Source organism: Oenanthe melanoleuca, chromosome 3 (genome assembly GCF_029582105.1).
Source record: "Oenanthe melanoleuca isolate GR-GAL-2019-014 chromosome 3, OMel1.0, whole genome shotgun sequence".
In the NCBI taxonomy this organism is placed as follows: domain Eukaryota; kingdom Metazoa; phylum Chordata; class Aves; order Passeriformes; family Muscicapidae; genus Oenanthe; species Oenanthe melanoleuca.
Window position 1 is genome coordinate 4,330,443 of NC_079336.1, and position 13,000 is coordinate 4,343,442.

The 13,000-nt window shown below is 47.8% G+C and overlaps 1 protein-coding gene across 1 annotated transcript; it reads right to left on the minus strand.

Moving 5' to 3' along the window:
• Positions 1–661: 661 nt before the first annotated feature.
• On the minus strand, positions 662–6,750 carry LOC130251548 (opsin-5-like). Its single transcript, XM_056488252.1, has 4 exons — positions 6,581–6,750; positions 3,012–3,305; positions 2,037–2,368; positions 662–1,245 (listed from the first exon to the last, which is right to left on the minus strand). Exons 1-4 carry the CDS (start codon positions 6,651–6,653, stop codon positions 907–909), a joined length of 1,038 nt encoding a protein of 345 aa, XP_056344227.1. The 5' UTR covers positions 6,654–6,750; the 3' UTR covers positions 662–906.
• Between the last annotated feature and the right edge of the window lie 6,250 nt (positions 6,751–13,000).

Below are 13,000 nucleotides of genomic sequence, written 5' to 3' on the forward strand. Positions count from 1 at the left end.
GAAGGGTGGTAAAGCACTGGGACAGGGAAGTGATGGAGTCACCATCCCTGAAGTGTCCTGAAAATAAGTGACCGTGGCACTTGAGGACATGGTTTAGTGCTGAACAAGGTGATGATGGGTTGATGCTTGGACAGGATTTTAAAGGTCTTTTCCAACCTTGACTATTCCAATCCTAAAGTGCTCCATGGCAGGAGAGCTGTTATACCTCAGCCAGCAGCAGCTGAAGGACACAGCTCCTCCTGCTGAGAGCTTCCTTCCCTTCCCACTGTGCCATCTGGGGTACACAGAAGGCATCCTTCACTGACTGCCACATCCCACAAACCTCATCCCACCAAGGCTGCTCAGCTGCTGGGACTTGTGCTTGGAGGAGCTGGAGCTGCACCTCTCAAAGAGCAAGGAACCACAAATCTCTGCATCATTTTGGGAGCAGCCACATTCTCGCCTTCTCCTGGCAGTGAACATTTCTTGCTGCCCATATGGTTTTCAGTCTGTATTGCTGGAAAACTACACGCTTAGCTGTGTTTATTTGGTAACACTGTGTGCAACCTATGGTTTACTCTGGTGGCTTTTTTACTGATAGAGCCAAGAGTTGTAAGATAGCTTGCATTAAAGAAATTAAAAGTATAGGGGAAAAAAATGAACAAAAATAATAAATCTCTGTTTACCTGAAAATAAGTTTAATTTATATGATTTTATGTTTGGTACATAAATCTATTTTCCCTAAAGTGGAATTCCTTGGGGAAAAATAGATTTTTTTTTTTTTTTTTTGGTGAGACCTAAAGACAATATTTGAGAGCTGCTTAAAAATATATACTTAAACCTCTGTATTGCCATAAGATACGCAGTGACAGCCTCATTTGCTGCATCCCTGCTGCTTTGGGCTTGAGCTGGGCTGTGCCCTGCCCTTCAGGGAGCTGCAGCCCCCGGGCTCTCCAGCTTGGCGGACAGACGGACGTTGTCCCCCCCACTCCACACGGACACGGCGTTCTCGGCCGAGGCGTCGGAGCTGAAGGAGTGAGCCCTCCAGGCACAGCAGCTCTGCAGCTGCCTCACCTGGCAGCGGAAAGTCTTGCTGAAGACGTAGTAAATGAAAGGGTTGTAGGCGGTGGAGGACTTGGCAAACAGGCAGGGCAGCAGCGTCACCACGGGCTGCAGGGAGTCGCTGGAGTTGAAGATGGACCAGAAGCTGGCGGCTGCATAGGGAGTCCAGGAGCTGAGGAACGCCACGGAGATGAGCACGGCCATCTGCAAGGGAACAGCTGTCTGGAGAGGGCAGGCAGGGCTGGACACCCTGGCACAGGAGGGGCGTGGGGGACACACCCAAAGCTGTGCTTGCTGGGCCCCCACGACAGGAGAGACATTGAGGGGCTGGAGCGTGTCCAGAGAAGAGAACAGACTGGAGAAGGGGCTGGAGCATGAGTCTGATGAAGGAGCTGGGAGGGCTCACCCTGGAGAAAAGGAGACTGAGGAGGGACCTTACCACTCTCTAGAACTCCCTAGAAGACAGAGCCAGGTGGGGCCAGGCTCTGCTCCCAGGTAAAAAAGGAAAGGACAAGAGGAACTGTCCTCAGGTTGCACCAGGGGATGTTTAGGTTGGATATTAGGAAGCATTTCTTCATGGGAAGGGGTGCCAGTTGTTGGGACAGACTGGTGGAGTCACTGTCACTAGAAATATTAAAAAATGTGTTGCTGTGGTGTTAGTGCCATGGTTAAGTGGTGGCACCTGTCAGTGCTGAATTAATGGTTGGCCTTGATGATCTTAGAGACGTTTTCCAACCTTAATGATTCAGTGATTCTATGACTGGCCTCTAGAAAGCTTGGATCAATTCTGCTTTTCCACAAAGAAATGCACAACTGAAGTGCGTATTTGGAAAAAAAGAATATATTAATACTTAATATATTAAAAACTTGTTTCCATACAGAATTTCTGTGTAGGTCTCTGTAATTCCATGATTCTGTGAGCTGTGCAGGAGCAGAGGCAGCTCTCTGCCAGCTCCTGATTACTGCACACTCTCCCCATCACAGGGATCACTCACCAGGGTCAGCTTCTTCTCCAGTTTGGCTGCATTAGGGATCCTGTCAATATTCTGGATCTCTTGGTATGCTTTGTGAACCTTCCAGGCAATCCCCAAGTAACAGGCAACGATGGTCAGCGCAGGCAGCACCGTGCACAGGAGGAACATGGTCAGGATGAAGGAGAAGCCATTGGAGGAGTTGTGGAACTTGCTCCAGGCTATTGTGCAGGAGATGCCAAAGGGCTCAGGGCCGTAGTAGCCCCAGCCCACCAAGGGCAGGATGGCCCAGAGCAAGGAGTAGAGCCAGATAAAAGCAATCAGGATGCAGACAGTGTTCTTGGTGATTTTGTTACCTGCAAGAAAGAGGAAGAGCAAGAATATATGGATCCCATCCCAGCCACATGGGGGTTTGCCATAACTTCTCCTTAGACAGGAGGATGGTGGAGATATACAGATACAGATACAGATACAGATACAGATACAGATACAGATACAGATACAGATACAGATACAGATACACCTGGGCTGCTGCTGCAGGTCCTTAATCTTTGGGCTTCTAGAGAAACAGAGTTTCTTCTAGAGGACTGCATGAGACATAAACACAGCCCTCAGTGCTCCACTAGAGCTTAGTAAGGCAGGGAGCTTTATAAAATCAATTTCACCTTGAATGTGCTCCAGTCCCAGCCCAGGAATGCCAGGAGAATATTCCATCCTTTTAAATTCCAGTGTGTCTGCTTGAATACAAACAGGAAGGGAAGGCAGTCTGGTCCAGGAAAACACTTGTGCTCTCCATTTTCAGGCAGTGTAACTTGGTAAAACCGAGAAGTGAAAAACCTCCCTGTTTCATACAGAGTTTAACCAGATCCTTCTGGGAAGAGCAGGATTTGATACTGCCCTAGAAGCTGAGGCTTATTCTGCTGTTACTGACCTGATATTCCCCAAAGCACCTCCCAGCCCAGCCCCAGCACAGCACTGCAGGTGCCAGGCTTTACTCACTGTTGGATTTGGAGGAGTTGGTGACGAGGAAGCGGATCACGGCCATGGCACACAGGGTCATCATGCTGCAGACCCCGAACAGGAAACCCATCAGGGCATAGTACACACAGGAGGCATCTCCCCCCAGCCAGGCGTGGTTCCAGGCAGAGGCAATGGCCAGAGGGTACATGCTGAGGGCCATCCCCACGTCTGCCACTGCCAGGTTCACTGTCAGCAGCTCGGGGGGCTTCAGCAGGCAGGAGCGCTTCACAGCCGTGGCAAGGACAGCTGAGTTCCCCAGGATTGTCAGGAGGGCTGGAAGGGAAGCATCAGCACAGACCAGAATATCACACAGTGAACACTTCAAGTATCCACTGCAAGTATGTGAAGTGCCTGAGAGGGGCTACAACAGAGCTGAGGAGGAATTTCTTACAAGATTGTGTAGTGATAAGGGTGAATGGCCTAAAACTGAAAGAGAGCAGGTTTAGATTTGATATTAGGTGTTCTTCCCTGTGGGGGTGGGGAGGCCCTGGCACAGGGTGCCCAGGGAAGCTGTGGCTGCCCCTGGATCCCTGGAAGTGTCCAAGGCCAGGCTGGACAGGGCTTGCAAGAACCTGGCATAGTGGAAGGTTGACATGTTTTGCAATGTTCTAGCAGGGTTTGGAATGTCCTGTCACTGTCTGCTCAGGTGAAAAGTCCCTTTCTGTCTTTTTTATAAGCCCCTTTTAAGTACTGGAAGGCCACAATGAGGTCTCCCTGCAGCCTTTTCCAGAGAGAACCCCCCAGCTCTCCCAGCCTGTCCCCAGCCCTCAGAGCATCTTTGTGGCCTCCTCTGGACCCACTCCAGCAGGTCCAAGTATGTCTTGTACTGAAAAAGAATATCCCCACTTCTCCTTCCTGCTGAAGTTCTCCAGCCATCCTGCCCATGTGTCCCCAAAGCTTTCCCTCTGTTTGACTTCCTTCAGTTTCAACTGGAGCCTCAGCACTGGGCTCTGGCTGCCTGGGTGCTGCCTGGGCAGCTCAGAGTCCCTGCTGATCCCTGAGAATTAGCATGACTGTTCTGGTGGTCTCAGGGTAGTGGGACCATGGGAGTTGTTTAGCCAGGGGCATGCAACAGACCCAGAGCTTGCTTTGCAAAAGGAGCTGTCACACATGCATTATTCAGGTGTGCCACAGGGCTTCAAAGTGCTGGTGACAGCAGTGTCAGAAGTACATGCACCAAACAACTCATTTTCTCTCTTCTTTCAAGTGAACATGGTGCTGTAGCAGCATTTTGATGAAAGGTTTCCCTGAGAAGGTGTCCTCTAAAGCCAGATGTGAAAGAGGCAGACAGAAAAATATTCTGTCATGTTCCCTTGTGGCTGTGAATGCAGGAAGGCTGTATTTGCTCACAGGTACCACTTAAAAGTGCCCACAGAGGACTTCATGGAGGCACATGCAATGAAATGGAATAAATAGATGGGTGTAAATACAAAAAACCTCAAAGGTGTTAAGAGAAAGGCTTAATGAAATGGGGACACAAATGTGAGACTCATGTCCCTCCTTCATTCACCTTCTGACCACACATGTCAATTTGCCACCTCTGGATGCCCTTGAAGGGTTCCCTGAGCTCTCAGGATCTGTGTCTGACACAGGGGATGATGCCCAGGGGGGCTTGGCCCCTTGCTGACAGAGCAGCCTGTGCTCAGTGGGCAGAGCACTCTCCACAGGCTGGGACATGGAATCATGGAATCAGAGAATCCTTTGGGTTGGGAAACACCTCTAAGATCATGGGGTCCAAGCACTCCCCAGGCCCCCTCTAACCCATGTCCCCAAGTGCCACATCCTCTCAGCTTTTAAATCCCCCCAGGGATGGTGACTCCACCACTGCCCTGGGCAGCTTGTCCCAGTGCTTCACTGTCCTTTCCATGAAAAAATGTTTCCTAATATCCAATCTGAACCTGCCCTGGTACAACTTGAGGCCATTTCTTCTTGTCCTGTCCCTTTTCCCTGGGAGCAGAGCCTGAATCCCCCCTGGCTGTCCCCTCCTGTCAGGGAGTTGTGCAGAGCCACAAGGTTCCCCTGAGCCTCCTTTTCCCCACCTGAGCCCCTTTCCAGCTCCCTCAGCCTCTCCTGGTGCTCCAGCCCCTTCCCCAGCTGTGTTCCCTTCCCTGGAGTCACCCCTCATTCTGTTTCTCAAAGTGAGAATCCCAAAACAGAACATCCTCAGGCTTCAGGAGGAAAAATGAAGCCAGTTCACTTTCTTCTGTAAGAGCCCAACCCCTATTCAAGGTGCAGGAAGCAGAGGTCACCAGAGGTGACCTCCAGCCCAGCCTCTGTTTTTCCTTGACAGGAGCTCTTCCCCTCCACCCCTCAGCCTGTGGGCTGCTGGCTGGCTCAGGACAGAGCTGTGACTGTGGGATGGTAACCAAAGAGCTGGTGGTGAGTGCTGCCACCCATGCCCTGGCCTTGTTCCTTACAAAAACATCATTTCAGGGCACAAACGTGCAGTCCCAGTGAGGTGGCAGAGCTATGGATAAATAATACCTGCTTCCAGTCCAGCTCACTGCTTTGTTTCTGAGCATCCCTGCAGGATGCAGTGAGCCTGGCTGCCACTCAGGGCTCTGGATCCAATGCTGGAAGCTCTGCCTGGAGTTTCAGTGCCTCAAAGTCCTTTAGGAGAGGCGTGAGACTGCAGCATGGTGGAACATGAACACGGGGAGCTCCAGCCTCCAGCCCTTTTTTGCTGTCCCTTCCCATTGCCTTAACTGCATCCATGTATTTACATTTCTGAGAGAAGGGAGCTGGCATCCTAACTTGAAAAAGCCCTTCATTGTTTTGTCAGCAGGGATTTTCTCACCCTGAGTTGTGCTCTGCTGTGCAGAACAAGAGGAAATAGGAAGTGCTTAAGTCCAGCACTTCTGTCCAGAGCCTCAGTATTAAAGCACATGAAAATATAAGCTTGTGTTTCTTATGTCAACCAGAGTTTTCAAGGGAGCTGAAGGAAGGAATCTTAGGAAAAATTCAGGTGGAAAGCATGCCTAAACAAGTTCCATTCCTTCCCAAATCCACGAGGGCAGAAAACAAATGCCTGTGCACATGCAAGGAAGAAAACACTTAACTGAATCCATGGGCTGGTAGCTATCACCACTTGTATTTCATTTCCAATCTGCCTGCAGTAGGGCATACCCAGAACTGCTATTTGGAAACACTTTGCTGTTCTGTTCATCCTACCAAGACACAGCAGAACAACATTTCCCCACCAAGGATCAGCCCCCAGCTGCCTTCCCCTGATCAGCCCCATGGATTGAGCTGCCCTGGCTCACTTCTCAGGGCTGAGATGCCACAGAAAGTGACAGACAACTTATTTCAAACACTTGTGATGCCAGAGAGGCAAATTTGTGCTGGCCATTCTTCAGCATCAAAATAAAATTCCAGATCCAAGAGTGGAGATTAATCCTGGCTGCCAACCAACTCCAAGGCACTGAAGCAGGAGAACCTGTGGGGAAATGTTTGCTGTCATTTCCCTCCAGGTTCTTCTGCCTGACCATGGCACAGACAGGAATCCCTGTATCCCTGCTCCCTGGCTCCAAGCAAAGCTGTGAACTCACCTATGATTAGTAGGAAGACTCCAGCTCCATAATCCACTACTGGGTGGAGTTTGGAAATGTACTGCTCCTCCATGGTGCCTTGTGGAGATGGGTGAAGGTTTTCAATCAAAGGTGGAGATGCAGGAGCAAAGAGCTCGTCCTCATGGTTTGCCTGCTGCAGGTGAGAGCTGGTGTTGGGTGCTGGCAGGGCAGGGACTCCTCTGCTGCCTCCTTGTCCTGCCTCTGGTGTGGCAGGGGAGAAGCCTGGAGTGAGAGGGAGGATTTTCCCCGGGAGGCAGAGTGAAAGCCAGGCAGAGCTGCTGCCAGTGATCCCGCCTGCCTGGCTGGCAGAGCATCTCTCCTCCCACCCTCCTCTCCCACCCTTCTGCTCCTTGGCTCGTCGGGAAGACTCACAATGCAAATCCCCTCAGATGAGCAAAACCAATTGTTCTTCAACCATCAGCAGCCCTGGGAAATAAAGCCAGGCTGAGGGGGCAGGCAAGGGAAGGAAGGTTGGGAGGTTTGTTTTCTGGCTTTGTGGCTGAGTATGGGAGACACGAGGCTGGGCAGGAGTCTCTGAGCTGAAGTGTTAAAGGAAAGGTGTTTGCTGCAAGGCCCCAGCAGGGTCAAAGCCACACCACTGAGGACAGCACTGAGCTGCTCCAGTGCAGAATGAGAGGATGCTCCAACCAGTGTAGTGCACCAGAAGAGAACCAAGCTCTGAGGTCACTCTGTGACACTCCAGAATTCTGATTTGGCAAGCAGCCCCAGGAACAACTCACCTCCATGTAACATCTGAGCCCAAAATCACCATAAGGAACAACCTGGTTTAGTGGGTTTATTTAGTTTAGTGGGTCCATCCCTGCCCATGGCAAGGGGTTGGAACTAGATGGTCTTTAAAGTCCCTTCCATCCCAAACCATTCTGTGATTCTGTGATAAGGAATTTTAAAATTCACAAGAGCATGGGGGCATCTCAAATGTCATTAAGGTGGAATTTAGGTGCTCAAGTATAGCAGAAACAGCCTAAACTCAGGAATCTGGGAGACTTTAAAAGCCTTTCATTTCAGCAGGGTTTTGTATATCTCCAAGCATGGAGACTCCACAACAGTTGTTCCAGTGCCTTTTTGTTCAACATCTCACACAGCTCTGGAATAAAGACACCACCCAAATGGGATGGAAATCCAGCAGCTGCTCATGAGCTGTTCAGTGCAGGTATCCCTCACTGAACGTTCCTGAGCAGAGGAGATCCAGCTGAATGAATGTGGGTGGTTGTTGCAATGCTCTCGAGCCATGGGTGTAGAAACAAGACTCAGCATAGGGAGTAGGATATGTACAGGTTAATCATAAAAGGAAGTTATTTTACCAGAATAGAATAAAAAAGGGAAGAGGTGATGTCTCAAAACCATGCCCAGTACTGAGAGATTCAAACAGCTTGGTCAAGTCAGTGTAGTCTGTGTGAGAAACAGAGGTTACCCTTTGATAGCATTTTGGGGGAGTGTGCTGGTTCTGGCCAGGACAGGGTTAATCTTGCAGTAGCCAGGAGGGGCATGGCCAGGACCTGGAGGTGATTCCATAGCACCTGGGCAGAACAAGGACAGGGAGGAATATCTGCTGGTGCAGCAAAAGACACAAATCCTGTGGCAGAAAGCAGAAAATTAATGCAGTGCACAAACCCATTGCTGGTTTACAATTAAACAATGCCAGATCACCACAAAGAGCTGGGATCTGACTGCTCACCTTGCTAAATTCACAGAACAGTTCCTGGCACTGGTTTGGGCTGGGCCAGTTGGCACTGTCCTGGCATTCCCAGGCACGGCCCAAGATTGTTCCCAGCAAGCAGTAACATCAGCAGCTTTGAACACAAAGTGTTTTGTTCCCTGGTACAGATGTTGCCCATGGGTTTTGCTCTTATCCTGAGTGCAAACATTTAGATTCTCAAGGTGCAGCCATTGGATGAGGATTCACTGCTTTAAAGTTCTCAAATAGAGCTTTTAATTCTGATAAAACCCTTTCTTGATAAAATTCCTGGCCTGTGTTATGCAGTCATCTCACCTAATGATTCTTTTTGGCCTTTCTTGGTGAGACCATGGCAGAGGGCTCAGTTCAAGGAGCTGATGTCACCCAGTCCCAGCCAGATCTGCTTTCCCACTTGGTGCATGTTCCATCCTCTCTCTACTGAATAATAAAATTCTTCAGGCAAGCAAGGAGACCAAAGGCAAGATTAAAACGTTTTGCTGATAATTTAATTGCTAATTATTATTTAATTACTGGAGACTCCACTGCTGCATCAGGAGCCCAGTCCTCTGCCAGCTCTTGTGGGCACCTTGGGTTACACTGTGTGGCTCCTTCACACTGGTTTAGATGGCACTCCATTTATTGTGAAACCCTCAGCTTAGCATTCACATGGGGTGGGATTACATCAACAGCCCAGTTACGAAATGGAAGAAAAGAAAATGGATGATTAAAAGCAGAAGAGCTGAGGGATCCCAAACCCAGTGCATTATTCATGTGTTGTTTAACAATAGCAAGTTGTGCTCATCACCATCTTCCTGCTCATCAGATCAAGCCATATGATCTGTTCACAACTGGCCAAGGTTATACATCTTGGCAGACCCAGATTTGGGGGGGAAATCATATTTTAGAATTGTTTTGTGAAACTTATTTTTTATTTAATAAAGTACTCATGAAATGAGGCAGATGGAAGGATGAAGTCGATACCTACTCATTTCTGAAAGGTTATGTGAAACTTCAAGCAAAAAATGAGCTCACCATGAAACTATTAGACATACTTGAGGTAATTATGGACATATATATAAAACAAGATCCAATTGTTGGCATAAAACACAGTATGAGTTGAGGAATTACTTGGTGCTGCCAAGTGAGAATGTCCTACAACTTTATTTTTACTTTCCAGAGGGGAAAAAAAATAAAGAGTATTCTGAATCTGTAGGAAAAAGGAGTTGCTCTGAATTATCAGTTTGCCTCTATGTAGTGGTTCACTTTGGGAGATAAAATGTTTCAATGTGTGGAGCTGTCTGGGACATGAATACTGGGTTGTGTTTGCTACCATATATCAAAATCACTGATATTTCCTGATATGTGAGGAGGACCTATGAATCTGGGTCATTATCAAAGTGTCCATCAAAAATAGTCATGTATCATTTAGAGGAGGACATGAATTTTTTATTCCTGTTTATCTCTGGCTGCTCTGTCCAGATCTTCTCTTTGTGAAGACTCAGATCTCAAGTGAGCAGAGCATCTGCAAACACTCTGTGGGGACAGCCCCTCTTGAGTGACCTCTCCTTGCTAAAAAACACCTCTGCCATGATGCAAACTCAAGCCTTTTCATTAAAAAATGCCACCTTTTCTCCTCAGAGGAGACAACTTCATCATACCCTTCAGAAATTCCTACAACTTCCCTCAGGTGAAATATTCTTTTATTTCTGTAGTTTTACTTTTGGAAGCTCATCTTTGAGCTGAGACCTCTAGCTGAGCTTCTCTAGCTTTACCTCTATTTATGAAAACCAGAACCAGCACTTAAGTGGAATTCTCAGAGTCTCCTCATGGAGTTGTATGTTTTCAACAGCTAAGTCTTGTTTAAGCTGGTATTTGCAACCTCAAGCATAGTAATTTTAAAATTGTTTTCTTCTGGCTGCCTGCACTGACTTGCATGTTATTGCCTGAGGGGTTATTTACAAGTCTAAATTCAGTCTAGGGACACTAAACTCCCTAATTTCCCTTGGCAGGAACTGAAGAATCCAGTTGGATCAATACATTTTGCTCTTTCAACTACAACAGTTTATTATATAATACTTGTGTGCTAGTGAACCCAGTCCAAGTGATTAACTTGGGTCACAACAACCCCTGCAGAGCTGCAGGCTGGGGAAAGAGTGCCTGGAAAACTGGAAAAGGTGCTGGGCATGCTGGTGACAGCAGCTGAACATGAGCCAGGTGTGCCCAGGTGGGGCAGCAGGGCCAGGGCAGGGACTGTCCCCTGTGCTGGGCATGGCTGAGGCCACACTTCAAGTGCTGTGCTCAGTTTTGGGCCCCTCAGGACAAAAAAGACATTGAGAGGCTGGAGCATGCCCAGGGAAGAGCAGCAGAGCTGGAGAGAGGTTGTGGAACTGAAGCCAGATGCTCACATTTATTAAAGTCATTATTTGTTGTAATCATTATATTCATGCTGCACTGGTGAAAAAAATACCAGGTACTCAGTGAGGAAAGTCAAGTAAAGATGTCCCTAACATGACAAACCAGCTCTTTTCAACTGGGCAATAGGCTGCCCTCTCAGGGATAATATATTTTTCCCCCAGCATTCTCAAATATGCAATGAAAGGCTCTAATTTGAGAAAACAAGGCAAAGGAGAAATACAGCAGGAGGTGGGAAAGGAGAGATTGGAATGAGATGTGAAAAGGTTATTTCAACATTCAAATATGAAGCATATTACAGCTGTTTCAGGGGTGTGAGGAGACAGACTCCAATACACTAAGAATGGAGAGGAAATGTGACCACAGAGCTAAAATAAAATGAAAGCTACTATCATGTCAAGAAAAGAGAAGAATGAAATGTATTGCCCATGCAATACAATTTGTCATTGCAAACCTGCTCATATTTAATATGGTGACCCTGTTCCCAGATCTCAGTTTAACAGTGGCATGAACAGCAATAACTCTCATTTTCAAGGGCTCAAAGACAAAACCTCTGTTATGCTGGATATTGCACAAATAATCACACAGGGACACTTTCTTACAGGTTTTTTTCAACCACTTATTGACATGTAGGTTTTGGTAGCAAGTTCCACTGACTCTTTGCATTTTGGTCCTGCACTCCATTTATTCATGATTTCTTTGTGTCATTCAGACAATGGGAAAACAAACAAACAAACAAACATTATTTGTAGAATGGAGCACCTGGGACTCAGCCAGCACAGGAATGTTGCTGTGCAGCAGCTCTGCCTCATCATCCTCTGCACACCTCTATGGTGAGCACATCTCTGGGCAAGCATGAGTGTGGTACAGGGAGGAGTCACCTGGGAAGCAATGCATTCCAGCCACTCTATCCTCTAAAAACCCAGATTCAACAGATTGAATCTTTTAAGACTCTCCAATTTTATGTTACTGTAGCATGATGGCAACAAGTAATTGATTGTCTGTGATCCTAAGATCAGAAGTGTTCTGGAAGCAGCAAAACATCAAATTGGACTGTGAGACAAGGGATCACAGTGTGTAGGGCTGGGACCAAACCTGCCCAGATCCTCCCAGCAGTACTGGGAGCAGGAAGGCCAGATCTGCAGGAGTCTGCCCAGCTTCAGGACTAGTCCCAGCTCTGTCTCCTTTGTCTTTTTTTCATTTGATCTAGTGCTGATTTGGGCTCACCCCTTCCTCTTTTGAATGACAAAACTCAATCTTCTCCTTTTTGCTAGGAAATCCAGAACCATGCTGAGAGGGAGCATCCCTCCAGCAGCACAAGTGAAATGGGTCCTTCTCTTTGCTCCTTAACTCTGATAGCAGGACTAGGATCTGGCAGAACTGAGACAGGACCAAACAGGCTGTGGTGGGATGTTTGGGATGCAGGGTCATATGGGCAAACACTGCAGGACCCTCCCAGACACTGGCATGGGGACAGTGAAATCCTCCCAGTGCTGCCTCTGAAAGAGTTCACTGGCTGCAGCTGGTGCTGCTGGTCCTTGCTTCACTCAAGAGGGGAAAGGGGATTTGTTTTGAGGGAACATTTTATTTTAAGGCAGTCAGAGAAAAGGTTACCAGAGTGGAAGAAAAGAGATCAGGGTATTTATACAACCTTTGGGGACAGAGCTGATTATATACTGATAATCTTTACCCAAATGATGTAACCCAGTCGTGTTGACACCATGGGCTCTCTGAACACTGTTTGGGTGCTCCCACCTCTATTCCCTGTCCCAGTTTCTCTGCCAAGGCAGGAATAGAGCAGCCCAGGGATGTGATCCCAGGGCAGGCATGGCTGTGTGTTCAAGGGTGCAGTCCTATGGCACTACAGATGAACTCAATGGCACTGCCCTGGCTCTGCTGCTGCCTACTGTGTGACACTCCTCAAGTCACTTCCTTCCTCTTGCTGCCTCTGACTGACCCACTGAAATTGCACATTTTCCAAGGTCTGACCCATCTCCAGCTGTTTCTGCCCAGTGCCTGGTAACAAAGCAGCGCCGTTGTTGGCTAGTGCCTCTCAGCACCATTGTGACACAACAATAGCTTAAAGAGGCCAATTTTCTTTCATATTAGAATTACTCTTACTAATTTCTAAATAGACCCATGCTGGGAATTCAAAAATGCCAGGATTACAACTTATTATTTAGAGAAAAGAAAAATAGCTGAGACTGAATCCTGTAAAAATATAGAGGTAGATAAGAGTGGAAATTAATGGAGATGCTTCTCTTGGATGGAAAAGAGCAGGTTTCCTTGTT

Bases quoted from the DNA above. Each gene is read 5' to 3' on its own strand.
- LOC130251548 (XM_056488252.1), bottom strand. From the start codon at position 6,653: ATGGAGGAGCAGTACATTTCCAAACTCCACCCAGTAGTGGATTATGGA. The intron at 3,306-6,580 runs GTGAGTTCACAG...CTTCCCTTCCAG, and splicing joins AGTCTTCCTACTAATCATAG to CCCTCCTGACAATCCTGGGG. The intron at 1,246-2,036 runs GTGAGTGATCCC...GTTCCCTTGCAG, and splicing joins TGGAGAAGAAGCTGACCCTG to ATGGCCGTGCTCATCTCCGT.